Source organism: Trachurus trachurus (genome assembly GCF_905171665.1).
Source record: "Trachurus trachurus genome assembly, chromosome: 7".
NCBI lineage: Eukaryota > Metazoa > Chordata > Actinopteri > Carangiformes > Carangidae > Trachurus > Trachurus trachurus.
This window is the reverse complement of record NC_139901.1, coordinates 20,593,946-20,613,906: the sequence shown is the minus strand read 5'-3', so window position 1 is coordinate 20,613,906 and position 19,961 is coordinate 20,593,946. Positions and strand designations below refer to the sequence as shown.

Genomic DNA, 19,961 nt, shown 5'->3' with positions numbered 1-19,961 from the left:
TGGAAACACACAGATAAATTATGTTTTGTCTCGCTGATCTGGGCGTCAATTCAGCATGAACAAAATATTCTGCACTTATTCATCTTTCCTGATTCCTTTCACATCAACACGAGTCTTGGAGAGCTTCACTCTCTTCACCTGTGTCTTGTTCTGACTGCCCTCATGGACCTGCCCAGTGTTGCAGTTTGCCCCTTTGCGTCCCATCTGTACTGGAACTCTGTCCAGACTTGACAACAGGCTGTCCTCCCTGCTCCAGCCTGCCAGGGGATGGGAATACATGCTGAGCTCATCCCTGGACTGGCTGACTGGTGACAGGCCACAGCTTAATCCCCACAGGGGACACATTACTGGGCCATTAGTCCAACTCTTCCACCTAGAGTGCGTTCCTGTGGCTTGTCCTTGGTTCATTCAGCCCATTTCCTTTTCTAACTGCACCTTTCCTTTCAGAAATAATCCTGAGTGATTATAATGTATCAACACAGAAATCAATTGGATTAGTCCAAAACCCCTGCCTCTGTAAATCTCACATTTATCCCTCCTTCACCCCCCAATGCAGCATTTAAACAAAGCAACCCCCTTCAGTAGTTTTCCTCTGAGGAGATGGTTGCCAGATTGGACCCCGTACATCAGGGCAAACTTTTCCTCCAACTGACAAGAAGGCACTTGACTCTGTTATTGTTTATGAAGAGAAAGCTGGGGTCAAGTTCACAGGCTGGGAGAGAGAAAGAAAAAGAGAGAGAGAGAGGGAGAGAGAAAAAGAGAGAGAGGGAGAAAGTCTGTTCCAGCTCCAGCCCCATGAGAGGGAGCATAACTCAGCCGTGTTTGTGCTTCCCTAATTCCTTTTGATTTAGCAGAAAATTGTGAGCTGAGCTGCAGCGCACAAATATTCACCAGAGCTTAGCGTCTTTGCCTCACCTCGCGGCCTCTCACAAACCTGTGCCCACTCCGCTCTGTGTGTTTGTGCGTGTCTGAAAAAGTGTGCGTGCATGTGTGTGTCTCACTCTGACAGAAGCCTGCCTGCCGAGCTCTAAGCAGAAATACAAATGTCGCTAAAAGGAGCTTAGCTTTAACAGCAGCTTGGGCATAAACACTAGAACTGTTTTCTCAAGCTTTTGATGAAATAGCAGTTTGCAACAGCTATAGCTAATTCTAATAGTTTCAATTCCGACAGGGATTGTGCCGATTTGTTTACTTGTTTGTTAGTATTACTGGGTCAGCTGAATCAATTGATTCAGCTGACCCAGTATTTTCAATCCAATATCACAAACTCCTTGGAGGAGTTCAAGACTACGTTGATAAAGAGAAGAGAGAATGAACTGGTGTCTGTAAACAAGTCACATAGTGGTTTATGAGTCTTTGGATACTACAAACGCAGCTTTTAATCTCTCAGGACCCGTTCAAGGACAAATCAGAAACCTCAGAGATTTGATGACAAACGTCAACGCACTGCCGAGCCTGAAGACAACCTGCAGACACACCAAGCATGAGAACAAAGGTAAAGATGGTCTCTCTCCAGGGACAATGTACAGTACAGTGTGTATGTAGCCTACGTGTGTGTGTTTGTGTGTGTGTGTGCGTGTGTGTGTGCATGCTTTATTCCAGCGCTGTCTCAGCACTCTCTCTCTCTTACACATGTGGTTCATATTTAAGCCATAGTGCTGTTCCACTGGACGATTTGGCTCTGTTCTCCCAGTCCCACATTCCCTACTTTTTTCTCTGACTTTCACTTCTGCTAAGCTTTAGGTGGTGCATGACTCCAGACATGACACGTAGTTGTCAATGATAATAACTTTTAAACAATGTCACAGGTTTACTTACTCCACTTTATTTATACCTTAATCTGGGAGAGAACACACAATTCAGTATTAACATGATCTATGTATGTTGTATTTGGAAAAAAAAATTATGTTTTTTACCCACAGTCCTGGACATGTTGATGTTACACAAGTTCAATATGAATCTAAATTGATTTTGGGTAAAAGAATATCTATGAATATGTGAACTACAACTACTGCATTTTCCTTGCCCATACAGCTGTCACTAGTCTAATCATCCATTTTCTACACATAAATGACTACATTCTGCAGCATTTCACATTTGAAAAAAAAAAAAAAAAGTTAATGGGAACATAATAAGAAAAGGAAACGATCATTTGAAAAGCACCTTTAGAAATAAATTGCGATTTAAAATCACCAGTTTTCCTGGTTGTAAAATGAAGGCGCCATCATTAATTACTGTAGGCTAGTTTCTGTCTGTGGTTATAATGTAACGCATATTAGAACCGTCCCGTCATCATCACCCCTCATCTTAGCACCAACGCGCACACGTCTCTCCATCCATCCTTCTTTAATATCTCCTTCCTAGTCAAACTCTGTAACCCCTACATCTGCCCAATGGGCGAGAGGAGCTATCAGCAGCGAGCCCTCCCTCATCTCTCTCTCTCTCTCCCTCTCCCTTAGCTCTCTCGCTCTCTCTCCCTCAGCTCTGACTCTGTCCACCGCGCACTAATAAAGGAGAGGTCCGATGCGAGCATCCTACCCAGCGCAGACTCCCACAGCAGACAGAACCGCAGCCAGTCTCACATCAACGCATCCCCCGGCTCCAGCTTTCATTCGGACCTTTTTTTCTTCTTCTACTGCCTCTAACCTGAGCACACACTAAGGATATGTGTTTGGGGAGCTGACTTGAGAAAGTGAAAAAGCCGACACTTGTTGCTTGCCTCACCAGGTAGAACCTCCAGTCGTCGACAGCCAGAAGTGCTCAGTGGAGAGTCTGGTGCGCACATGGCACCGAAAACGCGCTCCTCATACTCCTGACAGCCGCGCGACATGGAGCCCCGCACTGGATAACGAGGCCTATACCTAACCTACTGAATGGGTGCTTAGCCTTTGCCACATCCAACCTTATTTAAGTTGGGCATTTTCTTCTGAAACCTGTTTTTTTTTTTTTTTTTTTTTTTGTGGGTGTGGGTGGGAACTTTTTGTGGTTAGGAAAAAACAACAACAACAACGCACAGAGCCATGCTGGGTTTAAACAGGATTCTGAGCCTCCGGGCAGCGCGGATTCGGAGCTGTGGTTCGCCGGGAGTGAGACTCTCATCCCGGTCTTCTTCATGCCAACACCCTGGTGCCAGTTCGAGGATTTACTGTGCGTGTCTGTTGCTGCTGCTGCTGGTGACGCCTCGGGTGGACTCTTCATGGTGGTGAGTCTCCATCCATCACACCTATGGCCTGCCTGTCTGCCTGTCAACAACATTTAGCCTATACAAACTGAAGTTGTATATTTTTCTTTTGGAAGTAACGTAATTAATTAATCAAATAATTAACTAATTAATAATATTTTTATTGTTGATATTATTACAAATTTAATTAAAGAGGACAAGAGACAGTGGTTTTGGGCATTCACTCATGTTAATGATTAGAAACGAACGGCCAGTCTGGCTTTGAGTGTTTCTTTTAAAAACTTTGAGGATCCACACTGCCAACGAATTTAACTTATGAGGAATATTTTATTAACCCCTTTTCCAAACGCAACAGCAAAACCCATTCCAATTAATTCGGTGCAGCTATTTTCCAATAGCAGACACACAAGGCCATTATGAGGGTTGAGGGTTTGCATCAGTTAATTTATTATGCGGGGCACAGGCCTCCACTGTACAGCCGACGGAGCTGTTCTCATCGATGTTGCAGTGCAATTTTGCCGGCAACATTTTTAAACTTTATTATTCTCCTGCTTGTTTTTTTCCCCAGCAAATACTTTAAACGCATGGGGTTTCATAGGCTATAATTTGTCATGAATGAGTGCACTGCCTTGTAATTTTTATGGAGTAATGACTGCAAAGAAAAACTCTTAATGTGTTTTTCTGTCATCATTTAATTTAATTCCAATTGACTTGCTCCTGTGAGGAAAAAAAGAGAAACGCGACGGGGCATTAACAGTAAGAATCCCCTAAATTATGAGTTTGTGAATCGGATTCAAGCTTAAGGATTTTGTTTCTAAGACGCATTTTCTCCGTGTCAGTTTGTTGGCCTGCCATATTGAGGAATAATAATAGAGCGATAAACGTAATTTATGTCGGCGCTGTTGGCTCAACGCGTGTTCAGCTCAGCTGGAGCCTGCATTAGACAAGGCAGAGCAGTCATTAATTCACCAGGTACCACACACGCGCGCGCGCGCACACACACACACACACACACACACACACACACACACACACACACACACACACACACACACACACACACACACACACACACACACACACACTCAAATGACTTCACTAAAATACCCCCAAACCAGCCATCTAGAGCATAGGTGAGGGGTGAAAAAATATCTCATTGCCTGCGTAATAACATTCGTGAAAATGTCCATGTGTGTGAGTGTGTTTATAGGAGAAGTGTCTGTGTGTGGGCGGGTATGTATCGGGGTGATGGAATACCTAATAGTTTGTGTAGATTAAAAACAGTTATGGGGAGTAGTGAGAAGAGTGTGTGTAAAGGCTTTGGCTGGACATTATTGGCTTTGAAGGGAATTTAGTGGTGGAGAGATACACTATTTAACTGTTTATCACATTTCTGTGTGGGTACAGTAAGTGATGATATGGACAGTTAACTGTCCAGACTCGCCAAAATGTTTGTGGTATGTTACAGCAACTTGAGACAGGTGGAAAAATGGATGTATAATTTAATAAACGATAAATACATGACCACCTACAACCTTCAACTATTACTCAAGGGATATAAATTTAACGCTGGTGTTCATCATCTTGCATGGGCATGTACCCGACTTAAGTTCTCCATCATCCATAAAAGCAATGTAACTTGATTTTGATGATCAGCCGCAGCTAATTTGGGAGGAAACCTAAATCTACACAGTGAAATGATTCCTTACCGAAATTGCTACAGAAAACGATCAGATTATTAATATCATTTTTCTTTCTTATATGATCCAGGTGAGCATGAAAAGATGACAGGGCAGAAAGAGGTAAAAGTGATATGTACTGCAGGGGGTTGTGGTTACACTATCAGAAACCAGTGGAAGTCTTCAGTGTCTTTTTCCTATGATCCACAGTGTAGTCGCAGGGCTTTACAGCATGTTATTTTAGACCTATGGAGAGTGATTTACTATCCAATAAAATCCACAAGTGCTCCTGACTTTTAGAGAGAAAGAGAGAGAGAGGGAGAAAATTAAGCGTGAATTGCTGCTCAGCCTCTTCCCTTTGATGAGCACTCTGTTCTTATTCCTCCTCTCTAATCGCACTCTGGAGAGTAGAGAGCCTCCAGTCTCAATCCTATCGCTCGGCCTCATAAAACACAACCACACAGCTACACGCTCCCCTGACCTCCCCTCGCTGACCTGCCAAAGCCACGCAGCCACCGAGCTGCAAGAGGTCTCATGCACACGCACGCGTACAGGCACGTCATGATTAGGTTTGGAGTTTATTTTGGGCAAACAGCATTTATCCAGATGGGGCACTGAGAAAAGTATGTTTTATTAGGACACGGGGAAAGATTGGAAGAAGCAGACGGGCAAACTGTGAGTAAGATGAGAGCAATCAGGCAGAAGACGGAAAGGAGTGAAGAGAGTAAATGGGTTCTTAGTTTGACAGAGTTATTGGAGGCCCCAGGCTTCTTTGTCTGATTTGTGACAACATGATTTCAACTGTCCGATTGGGAAGCATTTAAACACACGCAGGTCTTGTGGGGAGAGGTTAAGTGCTTATTTATTTGGAGAGTGGAGTAAATGGTTTCCACTCCCCTCCTACTCGCAAACCTTAAACTGTTAAGTGTAGTGAACTCTGACTCATAAAGGACCGTTACTGCTGCTCTCCTTCATGCCACTCACCACCTTTGAGTGTCTGACCACATGTCTATACACCTACCATGCGAGGCTACCCATATGTGTTCATCCATTGCATTATACTGTTCATCACTGCAGCACATTATACTCCAGTTCAGTTCAGATAACGTGTGCATAATTATGTACATTAGCGCTGACTCGAAAACCAGCTCGAACTTCCCTTGTGGTTCTTCTGCATCCTCAGGTACATTGGTGCGCTGGGGGCCCGTGTGATCTGTGACAACATCCCAGGCTTGGTGAACAAGCAGCGGCAACTCTGCCAGCGCCACCCAGACATCATGCAGGCCATCGGTGAGGGCACCAAGGAGTGGATCAGAGAATGCCAACACCAGTTCAGACACCATCGCTGGAACTGCAGCACACTGGACCGCGACCACACCGTGTTTGGCCGCGTCCTGCTACGGAGTAAGTCCATGTGTGTGTCTCTACACGTACTAGTATATGTCCGTCTCATTACTGCCTGGCCAAAGAGCATGGACGAGGAGCTCCCATCTCCTGCTACCTCACTTCTCAATCTCACCCTTCTTCTTCACTTTCACTGCCTTATCTCTCCCTTTCCCACTCTGTCCTCCCTTCGCTCTGTTCTTTCTGCAATCTTTCCTCCGCGTACTCACATATGCTGGTGCTCCGTGTTTATAGTCACTAATGGACTGTTGTAATGCCTTACGCCTCGTCAATAAACACACGGGCTTTGAGACGTGGGCTTGTCGTCATTTTGTTTTTCCACTCCTGCCAGATCTCAGATGCATGTTAACATACATACATTCCTCATCTTTGTAGCTAGTGCATGTATAGTTCCTCCTCATGGAAGGCTGTTACAACTGCATACGGTCTAAATTGTGAATATTTATTGAGGCAAAAGCTCTTCTGTGAAAATACTGCACAGCTAAGCTACACTAGATCATGCCTTGAAGTCAGGTGGTAATTTTGCATGGAAGATTAAATGACAAGTTACTCATCAACATGCCTTTATTTTCAATTCAGTGCGGCAGTCGTTGTAGATCATTACTGCTGCCTTTTAAATGCAGAATTGTGCCAAGACACGCACTCTGTGACACTATATCTGCAGGATGATGCCTTTGGATTATGCTGATTCTCCTTTGTTGCACAGATGAATCAGACATGCTGTATTAACATGAGTTCATCGTAGAGTTTCTGGATGCAAGCTGCACAAGATGGTTGTCTCTGAAAATGTAGTATCTGACAGCGTTGACTCTTTTTGGATTGTTATTGTCCCTTTTCCAGCCATCCTAAGCATGTGTGGGGGCTAAGGATGCATGGAAGAAAAAGTAGCAGATATGGAGATACAGGCAGCGTGTGTGTCTGTGGTGGAGAGGAATAAACAGTAATGTAGATGTAAATATTTAGAGAGATATTCTCACTGTCAGACAAACAGCGCAGGTTTGAACGATGACCAGCAATGCCCTCCTCCATCCTCCTCCACATAACGCCCCCTCAGCACCCACTGCCCCCTTCTCCTCACCCCCACAGATGAAATGGGACATTCCAGTGAATACAGAACAAGCAGGTTGGATCACACAAACTCTTCTGGCCCAGGAATGATTCACCTTATTTTCAGATACAAAGTGCCACACCTCACAATGAGTAAGATGTCAAAAGCTTTGTGATGTTATTTTAAAGTGACGGTGCTTGAGCATTTCCATTTCATATATTTTTATTCTTCTACTGCAATTTAATACAGTTATCATAATTACTTCACACAGCAACAATGCTCAAGTGTTTAAATACTTCTTACAACTTCAGGTGCTCAAACAAAAACGAATATCTGTATGAGCTGATGAGCAGATATGGGAAACAAATGTCCTACGTGGCCCTTTGTTAACATGCAACTGCGAGCTAAGCTGATATAACCACAAGATTAAGTCTAACACTCTGTTTACACGGGACTGTGTGGTGAAAGCAGCAGCGCAGCAGCACAGCAGCTTCGATCGTCCATCAGTGTCCACGGAGGTTTGAAGCTAGGACGCCTTCAGCCAGAGTGGTGCTACGTTGCCACCCACATTTTGGCAACGTTCAGAGACACAGGCACTTTAGGTCACAGCTTCACATAAGAAGCACAGGTCTGCACAGACAGCTGTACTGATTAAAATAAAAGCATATCTGTTTCATCAGATGTGAGACAGATGACTGAAAAGCGCAGCTGAAATGCATTCTTTGTGGACAGAGTTTAAAGGCACCGCAGTAACATCCTAAAGACTGCAAGTTAATTACGGCCATAAATATGACAGTGAGAATAAACAGCATACTGCCTAATTTGACGAATTTGTTCTTTTCCTGCTGCTACAGAAAAAGACTTGCGGGTCATTTGAAAAGTGGTTTACCCTCTTGGCAGCTGAATAAAAACTTGACAGTGAACTGCCCATTAGAGAATGAGATACTGTGCATGCAGGGTTGACGATTTCATTCTGATGATGGGTCCGAAAAAGAAAGAGTTCATCATGTGGGGATCATGAATGTGCTTTCTGCATTTAATGGCAAATTATTGCAAGACTGGATGAAGTTATTTTAGTTTTAGATCTTTGGCTTTCAGACAGCAGATGTTAATTTGGCTGGAAAAAAAGGTTGCATGATAACTCAAACTGGCATCCTCTGGGAACCATGAATCTCCACAATTATTGTGGAAATCAAGCGATTACTTTTTGAAGTAACTTGTCATTGATCAAAGCATTGTTTCCAGATGGTTGGTCAAAAGGGAGCCAGAGTGACCATAGCTATTCAAATATCTGGCTCTGGGTGCAGGTTTTGGACTGACAGACTAATTGACTGATTTGGGCCATATGAGCATAATGTTAACAATAAAGTAGTTTTTTTTTATACTTTACTGTGAATACAGAGGGAACCAAATGAAAACCACGTATGTCTGTTAGACTCATCACATGACTTTCTGGAGAAATCATTCCCACAAAAAGCAACTGTGAAAAAGGCAACTGTGACCAAATACTATGTCTAATTCTCTATGTGTCTTTGGCCACACAATAGTTGAGTCATATTCTAAGGAACTACACAGACCAAGAAAGAACAGATGAGCACCGCAATGGTAGATAATGCTGTCATGACATCACCCTGTAGCTGATTAATGGGGTATCACTGTGTCTGTCTTTAAACAATTTATGTGAGCAGAGGAGAGCCCCGCAGCGAGAATTATTTCCATGATAATATTTAAACAGAGCTGTCCTATACTTCACATCAGGCCTGATATGTGCCTGTCAGCTGCACCTTCACATCCTGATGCACCTGATGGGAATATACTATACGTGCAGGTTAATACTGTATGTGACCTTCACTGGTCCAATAGTTTAGGTCTAGGACAACACAATATATTAAATATATTTAACCTTTCTCTTCCTTTTGTCTCTTGTTCTTTCTGTGTGTGTCTCTCTCAGGCAGTCGTGAAGCGGCATTCGTCTACGCTATCTCCTCAGCAGGAGTGGTATATGCGCTAACTCGCGCCTGCAGCCAGGGGGAACTGAAGACATGTAACTGCGACCCGCATAAGCGTGGGCGGGCTAGCGATGAGAGAGGCGAGTTTGACTGGGGTGGCTGTAGCGATAATATCAACTATGGGATCAAGTTTGCCAAAGCCTTCATAGATGCCAAAGAGAGGACCGTCCGAGATGCACGGGCACTCATGAACCTACACAACAACCGCTGTGGCAGAACAGTAAGTGTGTGATTACATCAGCACTAATTTAAATAAATATGTATTAAACCAGACATTGAGAGGTTCTTAATAAGGTTCTTAAGATTCACAGACATTCCTATAACAACTGTGAACTCGTCTCTATGTGAAGGATTCAAGCTCATCTTGGAGCAGTGTTATATTCATATTCCTGAATGCCTTGCGTGGATGCCTTTTTCCCACACTTTCTACAGCGTCATCAGTGTTCTATATTAGCTAAGGTTGTTTAACATCAACGACTGGCTTCCAACACAACACAATTAAAATTAAAGTTTCATCCAGTGAAGTCCATCTTGCCAATTAGGAATGTGACTGACAATGAGGGAAAACTAGGGTCAACATCAGCTAGTACCAATTACGCCATCGCTGGTAGTAAACCCTTCCATGCATTCACCCAAACACCAAATGTCAGCAACAGGTTAGGTCACTCCATCTTCTTCCACTGGTAATGCTGAAATCTACCTACGACATGCAAACTCTCATGTGAGCTGCAGTACAGGATTCTGACCGTAGTTCGCTAAACAGCCACCATGTCATTAATATAAAGGGTTCTCTGAATGTTACCTTTAGTACGTTCAACATGTAATCATACCTGCCAGTATAGTAGTAATGATCCTACTGGTCCCACCTGGTAATAATAATAAGCATTTTTATGACGTGATTCCACCAAATCCCCATATGCAAATCAGGTAGGTGGAACGTGACAATTAATGGAAAAGTTAGGTGACCTATCAACTTGTTGGAGGGATTTTTTTGTCCTAGCAACAGAGCCAAACTCTACTGGCTGCATTCACACCCTGCTGGGTTCCAGTCTCAATGCGAGCTAGAGCAGATCCAGATGAAGACTGACCAATCTGACAGCACTGCCAATTGCAATGCATTCTGAATTTTAGGGTTGTCACTTTTATTTGAAAAACAAAGTTTGAACATGCAATAATCTCTTTAGCCTCAGAAAGATCGGTGTATGAACTACAGCAGGGAGAGTTCCCAAAGTGCACTGTGCTTTTGTTTAGTCACTGTTTTGAAATACTGACTCTTCACTCAAGTGAGGCATCAGAGACACTATGACAAAACAGAAACTTAGTCACGTACTGAGACTGAAAATTGGGTAAGACAAAGTTGAAAGTTGAAATTATGAATATTTATGTTGATGATTTTGTCTGTCTTTATCTAATATGAATTTGGAGCAAATGATGTGGTGTCATTCTAACGTCATTGTCTCCATGGACTAAGTTCAGTGATAGATTAAAACAGTTAAAAGAGACCTGGAGATTTTCAGGATAACATTATGAATGTAGGTTTGTAAGGCTTTGAGCACCATGAATAAAAATCCATCCGCCTGAAAAAGTAGAAATGTAACAGACAAGCATCTCAACACCTGAGCAAAAAAAATCAAAAACGTACTGCATTTTTAGATGAGGTAAAAGAAATTTTCACAGTGGCTATAGCAACATAGACCTTATCTCCACTTCTCTCTATGTATTTAGGCAGTGAAGAAATTTATGAAGCTGGAGTGCAAATGTCACGGAGTGAGCGGCTCTTGCACGTTGCGGACATGCTGGATGGCCATGGCAGACTTCAGGAAGACTGGTGACTACCTGAGGAGGAAATACAACGGGGCCATCGAGGTGACGATGAATCAGGACGGGACAGGCTTTGCTGTAGCCAACAAAGCTTTCAGAAAGGCCACCAAGAACGACCTGGTCTACTTTGAGAACTCTCCTGATTATTGCCTGCAAGACAAAGCAGCAGGTAAGATAGTGGAGTGGGAGAAAGGTAGAAACAAGAGGGTAGGGTGGTCTGACAGCTGGGGAGAGGCAGTTTCTCATGGATGTTGATGGATTGCCCCGACTGTGTTATGTGTATGTTGTGTGTATGTTCATGCATGAATAGTGTGTTTGTGTGTGTGCATGTGTGAATGTCAGTGTGTGTAATGGTAGTCGGATAACACAGCAGGCCTCCAGTGTGATGTCTGTGGAAGCTAATATCCTTGTGCCCTGAGGACATGGTCGCTCTGTGACCACCTGACCTCTGTCAGTTTCTGTCAACACACACACACACACACACACACACACACACACACACACACACACACACACACACACACACACACACACACACACACACACACACACACACACACACACACAGAGGCATATATACACAACCACATGGTCAGAGGATGTATTGATCAACCTTTGATGCACCTATTCACTAATGACTGTTGCTGATTGGCCGACTGCTGGATGAAAAGACTGTCACACAAACTTTTGGGATATCTGACATCAACGCCTCCATCATTCAGTGACTCTGTCCACTCCTCCCTCTTCCTCACTGCCTTTGTCTGCCTCTCCCTTCATCCCTTCATCCATCCTCCCCCTCTTTCTCACCTTCCCAGAGGAATCCACAGCCTAGGGACACAAGCAGCTAATTTAAAAAAAAAAAAAAAAAAAATCACTTCTTTCTGTCTGTCACAGCCTCTCTCTCTCACTCACTCTCTGTCCGTCTGAACTAAGCGTAGCTGGAGGGCAGAGTGGGCCTCAGAGTGTGAGAGCCTGTCTGTCTGTCACGCTCCACTGTCCATTTAACCCACACACACATACACACACACGCACACACACACACACACAAACAGAGTGGCTTCAAAGGGAGCAGTGGCTTGGGAAAGGCAGTGTAACTATAGGCCACTCTACCAACACTGCATAGTTGTGTGTGTGGGTCTGTTGTTCTATGGGCAGCTTGTTGTGATAGGTAGCCGTTCAAACAGGGAGCTTCTCACACCAAACACCAGCACTAATCTCTGTGGGGATGACATTCACATAAGACACAGTCAGACAATATGCAATTGCATTAGATAATAGCCAGACTGCTAAACACCATGATACTTTTAACTACAGACACATTTGTATGACAATAACCGATACAGAGTCGATACAGAATGTGTTTGTATTTGGTTTCATTTATTGACTAAGTGCTCTACATAAGTAACAAAAAAGTTGAAGAAAGGCAAAAGTAGATTATGTTGATTAAAACATTTAAACAGCATGAAAGCATTAATTTTTTAGGGATACATTTTGAAAGGATAAATGACAAGGGCGTTAATTACGTAAACATATTGTCATGCAACCAAATTAACTGTTGTTCAACTTTGTTAAAATGATGAAGGGTTCAAATTCTTAGAGCAAGTGCAGCAGTAGATGCTCATTTATCTTAGAATGTGACAGGTGCCCAGGATTTTTTCACTTATATAGAAAACCCAATGAAATTAAATGTCAACTAGAGATTGCATTGAAATAGGGGGGCTAGTGGAACAATAAATGTCATGTCAAGATTTAGGGATGATTAACCTGGCAATTATTTTCTCAGTTTACCACTTGGTCTGTTTTAGAAAAATGTAAAAATGTCGATCAAAAATTCATAAAACCCATTCTCAGTTGCCTATAATAAAGAAATTCACACAACTGAAAAGCTAAAACTAGGTATTGCCTTTTGGTTTAGAAACCACTTGAAGAATTATTCAAAAAGAGCAGATACATTTTTTTTGTCAGTTAAGTAATCGTTGAGTTTGGCTCTCCAAAGCAATGATCAATCACTTGCTCTTCTTTCAGTCAAAGTAAAGCATCAATGTCCAGTTAAAAGAAACAAGGTTAACTTTCAGCTTCATTGGTTAACTTTTTTTCTGCTCTTTTCAGGTTCCCTGGGCACGGCTGGGCGGGTCTGCAATAAGACATCACGTGGTACAGATGGCTGCGAGGTCATGTGCTGTGGGCGGGGCTACGATACCACGCGAGTCAAGCAAATCACCAAGTGCGAGTGCAAATTCAAATGGTGCTGTGCTGTGGAGTGTAAGGACTGTGAGGAGGCCGTGGACATACACACATGCAAGGCCCCAAAACGAGCCGAATGGCTGGACCAGACCTGAGGACACGCCCCCTTCGCCCATGTAATGCAACCCCACCCCTTTCCCCTTTGCAGGACATCCTGTGGAACGTGGCATTCTGGGAAAGTTTGTCTGAAAGTGCTCTGCGTCTTCCGCCCTCCCCTGCCCCCACCTTGGTTCATCATTGCATGGCTTTTCTACCTGTCTCTGTGAAAGCACTAGAATTCAGTCCCCATCAATATGAATGAATACTCATTACCCCTTTTTGTGAATGGCCCTGTGACTGAACTGCTGGGATCAGATGATGAACAGTGAAACCAGTAAACACTTTGGGGTTCAGGTGGATTGGGCTTTTCATCAAAGATTCAGTCCAGGTGGCCTATTTTCTAGTGTGTGGTTCTGAGTTACAAATGGTTTGCTGCTTTCATGATGCTTTAAAGACACATTTTTACATTAACTGAGCCTTCAAACATATCCAGTATTATTACATCAACATCATATACTCACATAATTTTCTTTTTTTTTCTGGGTAAATACACTTTTATCTACCAAAAAGAATACTTGGTTGGACTTTGGGAAGTAGCTTGACAAGTGCACTTTGAGAAGTGGACATCTAAGCGTAAGTTTGGCTTTGTGTGGTCAAACTGAAGTCCAGGCAGAGGACTACTGTACGAGAGCACATGGAGATGGACACCAGATAAAAAAATGGACGGATGCATCATTAGAACTCTAATGCAACTGTTAAGAAAAAAAACAAGACAAAAAAAAGAAGAAAAAAAGAAAGCTGTGTAAAGGTGATTTATTTAAAATTGTTAAATGTTGTTCCATTTCTCATCTGCGGATGAGACTGCACTACATTGGCTGACATGAGGAGAGAGAAGTGCACTCCCATTATTATGATTATACAGCATACTTATGTTTTCTGTGTGTTAGACAACAAAACTGCCGCCAAGAAGAAGAAGAAGGATGATGATGAAGAAGAAGAAGAAGAAGGAGAAAGCCTGGATGGTCATTCAGTCACATAACCACAACATCAGACAGATTTCACTTCTCTGCTCTCCAGCTTGCTTGTATAACATTGTGTATATTGCCTTATCTAAACAGATGTTCATATGAAATATATGGTGAATTAGTATGACACTGGAATCTTTGTTTTTTGTTCGGACAGACAAACGTAGAGAGGTTGAAGGCAAGAAAGAGAATAGATATCGCCAACAGAGCAGAACTAATTAGCATGACTGGACAGGATAGTGAGTCGTTTCTGTTGCTTTGCTGTCATAACCTGCCGTGTTATTCCCACACAGATAAACACACACTATCACATCTCCTCACCAGCATGAGTTGAGAGACACTGGGGCAGTAATAATACAATCTATGTCTGCAACAAAGGCTGATTCTGTGTGGATCAGGGTGGGGTGTGTTATATCAGTCAAGGGGAGGGAAGTGTTTGATTAAAGGCCCAACCTAAACCCCATCCCCTGCTGGCCTCATCCCACCCCTTGCTATGTGGAATTCCAGGTGGGTCCCAGGCTAATGACTAGATGGCCATAATTACCCAGGGCTGTTGATAGCTGGTGATTGGACATGGTCGTGCCACAGAGGACCTAGTGTGGGCTCCTGCTGGGACCACATTTAATCAAAGGCTTCTTGGCCGGCTTATCAAAGGGAATACTTTCCAGCAATCTTCTCTGCCTCAGCCCGCTCTGCTTCCCAGACTCTCAGGTCAGTTCAGCCTCTGGTATATTAAAACTTCTGATAACATAAATTCAAAAGCGCACACAAGTGTAAGGTTAACACAAAGGTAGTGGGTTAACACAATGTAGGAAGAAGACAACACCTCAGATCTGCTGAGATGGAAAAGGAAAAATCTGGTCTTTGCTGGTCCATTCTTGTGATAAATGCTGTATAATCAAGACTTTACATGAAACAATATTACGCTGCTCATGATTCACTTTTCAGTTTAGCAGTCGTATCTGCCCCAAAAAGATACCTCAGCATCCCTGGAGAGGTCTTTTAATAGCCACGGGAGGCCCATATTGTAAGATAAGATAAGCTTTATTGACCCTCAGGGTAATATTATCAAGTCATTCCAGTCATCGAGACTATTCTAGTGCCAGCGTCCTGTGGCAGAGTCTATCTGTGTGCTGGATGCCAAGCTGATAGCATTCCTGCTGCAAAGTATCACAGGCAAATTGTTAGTCTTCACAACTTCACAGACAAAGAAGAGGAGAGGAAGATAGCACTAACTGAGGACACAGAAAATAGCTATCATGATCTGGATGATATTTTTTATACATCTGGCCGGCAGCTCTATCAGTGATCATAACATACTCATCAAATACATTTCTGAGATGTGTAAATGTGGTAAAATCACTAAAAGAAGACAGACAGGAAAAGAAACCAAACCAAACCATACAGGTTTTAAACTAAAGTAAAGGTTAACCAAACAAATATAAAAGAGAGAATAAAGACTATAGACTCTGCAAACATCTGTCACATTTTACAGATCAACTCTGTGGCCTGTGACCTGTTTTATTTGCAGTATTTGCAGCAGTAGTTTTGCTCACTCAGTTTTCCTGCCTTTTGCGAAAATTACCAGAACTTTACTAAAACACATTATGAGTGTCAGTGATCTGACTGTGACCAAATCATAGACACAAGCAATTCAGATTCAACGTTTGCTCCAGGTAAAGGCTGCACAGTAACACAGACATTGCTGCAGTATCTTTAGACTACAAGCCATGCACAGGGCAAATGGACACATGCCCGCAATCAATTTTTCATCATCAGTTATTCTCAACGGTGTCACCCTTTTTTTATACTTGTTTCATACTGTCCCACCCTCTTTCTCCCTGTCTCTCGGTACTGACAGTTATGTAGATTTATCAACCTTATGTCCAGGCTGTAATGCATGTCAGTCTGGTTGCCAAATGACAACAACCCTGAGAATAGAGGATGAACTTCACTCCACTTTCAAACACACACATGCACAAGTGTGCACAGCCACACACTTAACGATGTGGAGGTAGAGAGACATGGCAGGGCCTACTGTACCACCTTGACACAGTGCAAGAGCTGACTTGAACATCTAGCTTCAAAGTCCAGCTTCTACTGAGAAGCTGAAAAAGAAAAGTGTGTGTCAATGAGAAGGAAGGCAACGAGTTATACAACGGATACACGGAGGGGAGAGAGAAATGTATAGGGTTACTTCGAGACCTGGCAGGCATGTTTATCAGCAGATCTTAATCTGAGCAGAAAGAACTGCGTTCCCCACAATTCATCATCATTACTCGCCCAACCTGCCACCTCTCCCTGCCTGCCCAAGTTCCCTCCACCTCCCTCCTGCGTGATGCTTCTGATAGGGCTTTTGACACCCCACTAACAGTTCCCCCCATAACATTCACCTTGGGGTGGTCTGGGTGTCAGCCATGCGATCTGTTTCGCACACATTATTCACATGTACATACCTGCAGGCTGGGATAGGACCCCCCCAGAACCCCCCTGAGCCGTCCTATCACCTGTCTGGTAAGCTGCTCAGTATGTAAGCAAGCCTTTCTAGTCTGTCACTCAGTGACTAGAGTGCATACAAACATACAAGTGTGTGTGTTTGTGTGTGTGTTGGGATGAGTTCAGTCCTCAGGGTTAGGGAAACCTAGGTCATTTTTTTCCTCAGCGGTTGGAAGGGGAGTCTGGAGAGGTCAAGGGTCATAAAGTTTAGGTTTAAGTTTAGGAACAACCAGCGCTGATCTGTCTCCTATTGACACCTTCTAACCATGAGTAACTTGCTCATGGAGCTCAGCTCTTCTCTGGCTCGCCTGCCTGAGGTGAACTCAGAAGAACACCTGCTCTGCCAGATTAAAACCTGGCCTACAGTGTAGCTGCCGACAGTGTCAACCCATCCATTCATCTTTCATCCTTTTGCCCTGCCTCTGTCTGGCGGGGTGGGTGTCAGCCATTAGGTATTGGGAGATGCAGCCTTGTTGGGAACAGGTTCGGATTGGGAGGCTGCGGGGGAGCAGAGGGTAGGGTAGATTTATTAGGGAGCTCAGACTAATATTTACATGACCTGTCAGGACCTGAGGGGTGTACAGACAGAAGGGGAGAGAAAGTGCGGGTATGAATTGCAGCGTGTGCAATGAGGGGGAAAAAAGAGGATTACAACACAAAACACTTATCTCCTGAGCAAAAAAAGATCCCTCCATCACTGCCAACCCCCTTTGCCCCCGGTCTCTCCACTTTCACTTTCCGCCTCCTTTTGCTCCGTCATTTCCTAGAAGCATTTTCATAACCAACAACTGGAATATCACAGGAACATTTGTTCTCTTTTCTCAGAACATTGGCCTCACTGGATGAACTAATACGTTTCCACATCCACTCTTTGATCTGGCAAGTTGCTGACAAAAAGAATAAAACTGGAACAATTCCACTCCATTGGTGGAACAGTATTTCAGCACCCACTCACCGTTGCATGTAAAACATTTCCGATGTGTCTATAATTGCTCCAACTACTGACACATACAACCGCATGCAGGTTGACCTCAATGAATTTTCCGTGGGCAGAAAGCCTGTGACCTGACACAGCTCCAATTTGTCATCCATAATTTATCCTTGATATAACTCACTCGCTTCTGAGTGCAGGAGTGAAGCTCAGAGTCGGCTGGCAGAGCGCTCAGCAGGTTCGGCTCACCAACGGACACAATGAGGGTTAAAGGACAAAGCGAGCCGGTGCTGAGCCTGAGCTGGACATTTACAGACGGTGGATTCTTCACCGTACAAGGTGTGGGCTGCAATGTGACGAGGTTTGTATATGCGTGTGACAGTGTGAGTGTGTTTATCTCCCTCTCTGTGTGGGAATTTACAGACACACCTCGCAAGGCACAAACAACAGTGACCTGGAAAAATAGTCGAAATTCCACCAACATACCAGGGAATCTAGGGGTTTGGGGCTGACAATACACACAGACACACACATACACAGACATCGAGAGAAAGAGGTGTGGGAAACAGAGGAGATACAGGGTCAGGGTCAAACTGTGTAGGCCTCACAGACATAGATACCAGTGAGTGATACCAGCTGACACACACTGATGCTAACACTAACAGTGATACCATGGCTACCTGAGTGACACTGATAGATAGCGCTGGGCCATCCCAGCATGCACACACAATCAAACAAGACACTCAGCTCATCCCTATAACTTTTAATCAGGGATGAGAATTACATAAAAATATGTGAGTGTAACAGACTGGATGCAGAACAAATAATAACATCAAATGGGTGAAAGGTGAATGCAACCACTGGAGTATCTACCTAGACTCAAACATATTAACAACTGTGTGTTTATTGTTGCTTAGAGTGGTGTAGATGTGTTTACCACACCACTGCAGCCTACGCCCCACTCCCAGTCTCCGAGACTCCTCACCTTTAAAAACACAAACCACTAAAAGATACACATAAATTCACTTGTAAAACGAATCCCAAACTCACACCGCACAAACAAACACTCTCCTTGAGGAATGCTGGTGACTGTTTTGCTTGTGTTTTGAGGTGCACATCGTCTGGAATCTACATGAAATCACAATAAAAAAAAATCTCATAGGCACTTAGGTTGGCCCTGACACATTACAGAAGATGTGGGGTCATCCTCATCATCCTATATGTCTTTTAAACAATCTGCATTCACAATCTATACCGCTGATGCCTGCAGCCCAGTGTACCAGTAACACACCTAGGCTATAGACACTTTTGCCTCACACTGGGGTTCACCAGCTTCCAACGCTGAGACAACTGATCGAGAGCAAGGACACAGTACAGTAGCTTCAGTCGTTCAGTAAACAATGGTAAACAGAGCAAGCGCTCGGCATGAAATGGAGGAATACCGCTCACAAAACATTTACACAGAGCTGCCACGGGGAACAATATCATTTCAGTTTTACAATAAAGTGCTGGTGTAACAAAAACAACAGAAGGAAACTCATCTGTCCCTCTCGCTGGTCAGCGGGACTTGTTTATGTTTCGGCCTCCCACTCTGTGTAAGGAGATAATTCAATCAAGTATAATAGAGCTTTCACACAGGCTTAACCCAGCGCTAATACTAATACTAATACTACATGAGCTAAATCTGGAGACTGACCTCATATATCTAGTATTTTATTCTAATCCATGTCAATAAATGAGATGTTTTACCGGAACTGTTAATGTCTGGACTGTGTTATCACATATTTGACCTTTTATTATGAAATCTGAGGTAGATTTCAACTGGCTATTACACACAGCATACAAATGATGAAAAGCAACAACAAACTAGATATTTTCTCCACATTAAAAGCTACCATGTAATGTGTAGGCTGTGAGGATCCAACAATCCACCTATTTACAGAAAGACAAGAAATGCTTCAGGCATTGGAATCACAATACTTGAAGGAACTGTGCTATTTCAGTCCTGCCCGCTGTCTGCCATAAAGGCCTAGACACACACCACACCTTGTTTTGTGTGTGCACCCGCTTGCTGACAGTGTTAT

General features: G+C 43.5%; 1 protein-coding gene across 1 annotated transcript; it reads left to right on the top strand.

The window, feature by feature from the left end:
• Window positions 1–3,020: 3,020 nt before the first annotated feature.
• Window positions 3,021–13,481, top strand: LOC310988323 (protein Wnt-2b-A; the record flags this gene model as incomplete). Its single annotated transcript, XM_083974873.1, has 5 exons — window positions 3,021–3,202; window positions 6,044–6,264; window positions 9,264–9,541; window positions 11,047–11,311; window positions 13,252–13,481. The coding sequence occupies 5 exons, from the start codon at window positions 3,021–3,023 to the stop codon at window positions 13,479–13,481; spliced, it is 1,176 nt and encodes a 391-aa protein (XP_083830999.1).
• Between the last annotated feature and the right edge of the window lie 6,480 nt (window positions 13,482–19,961).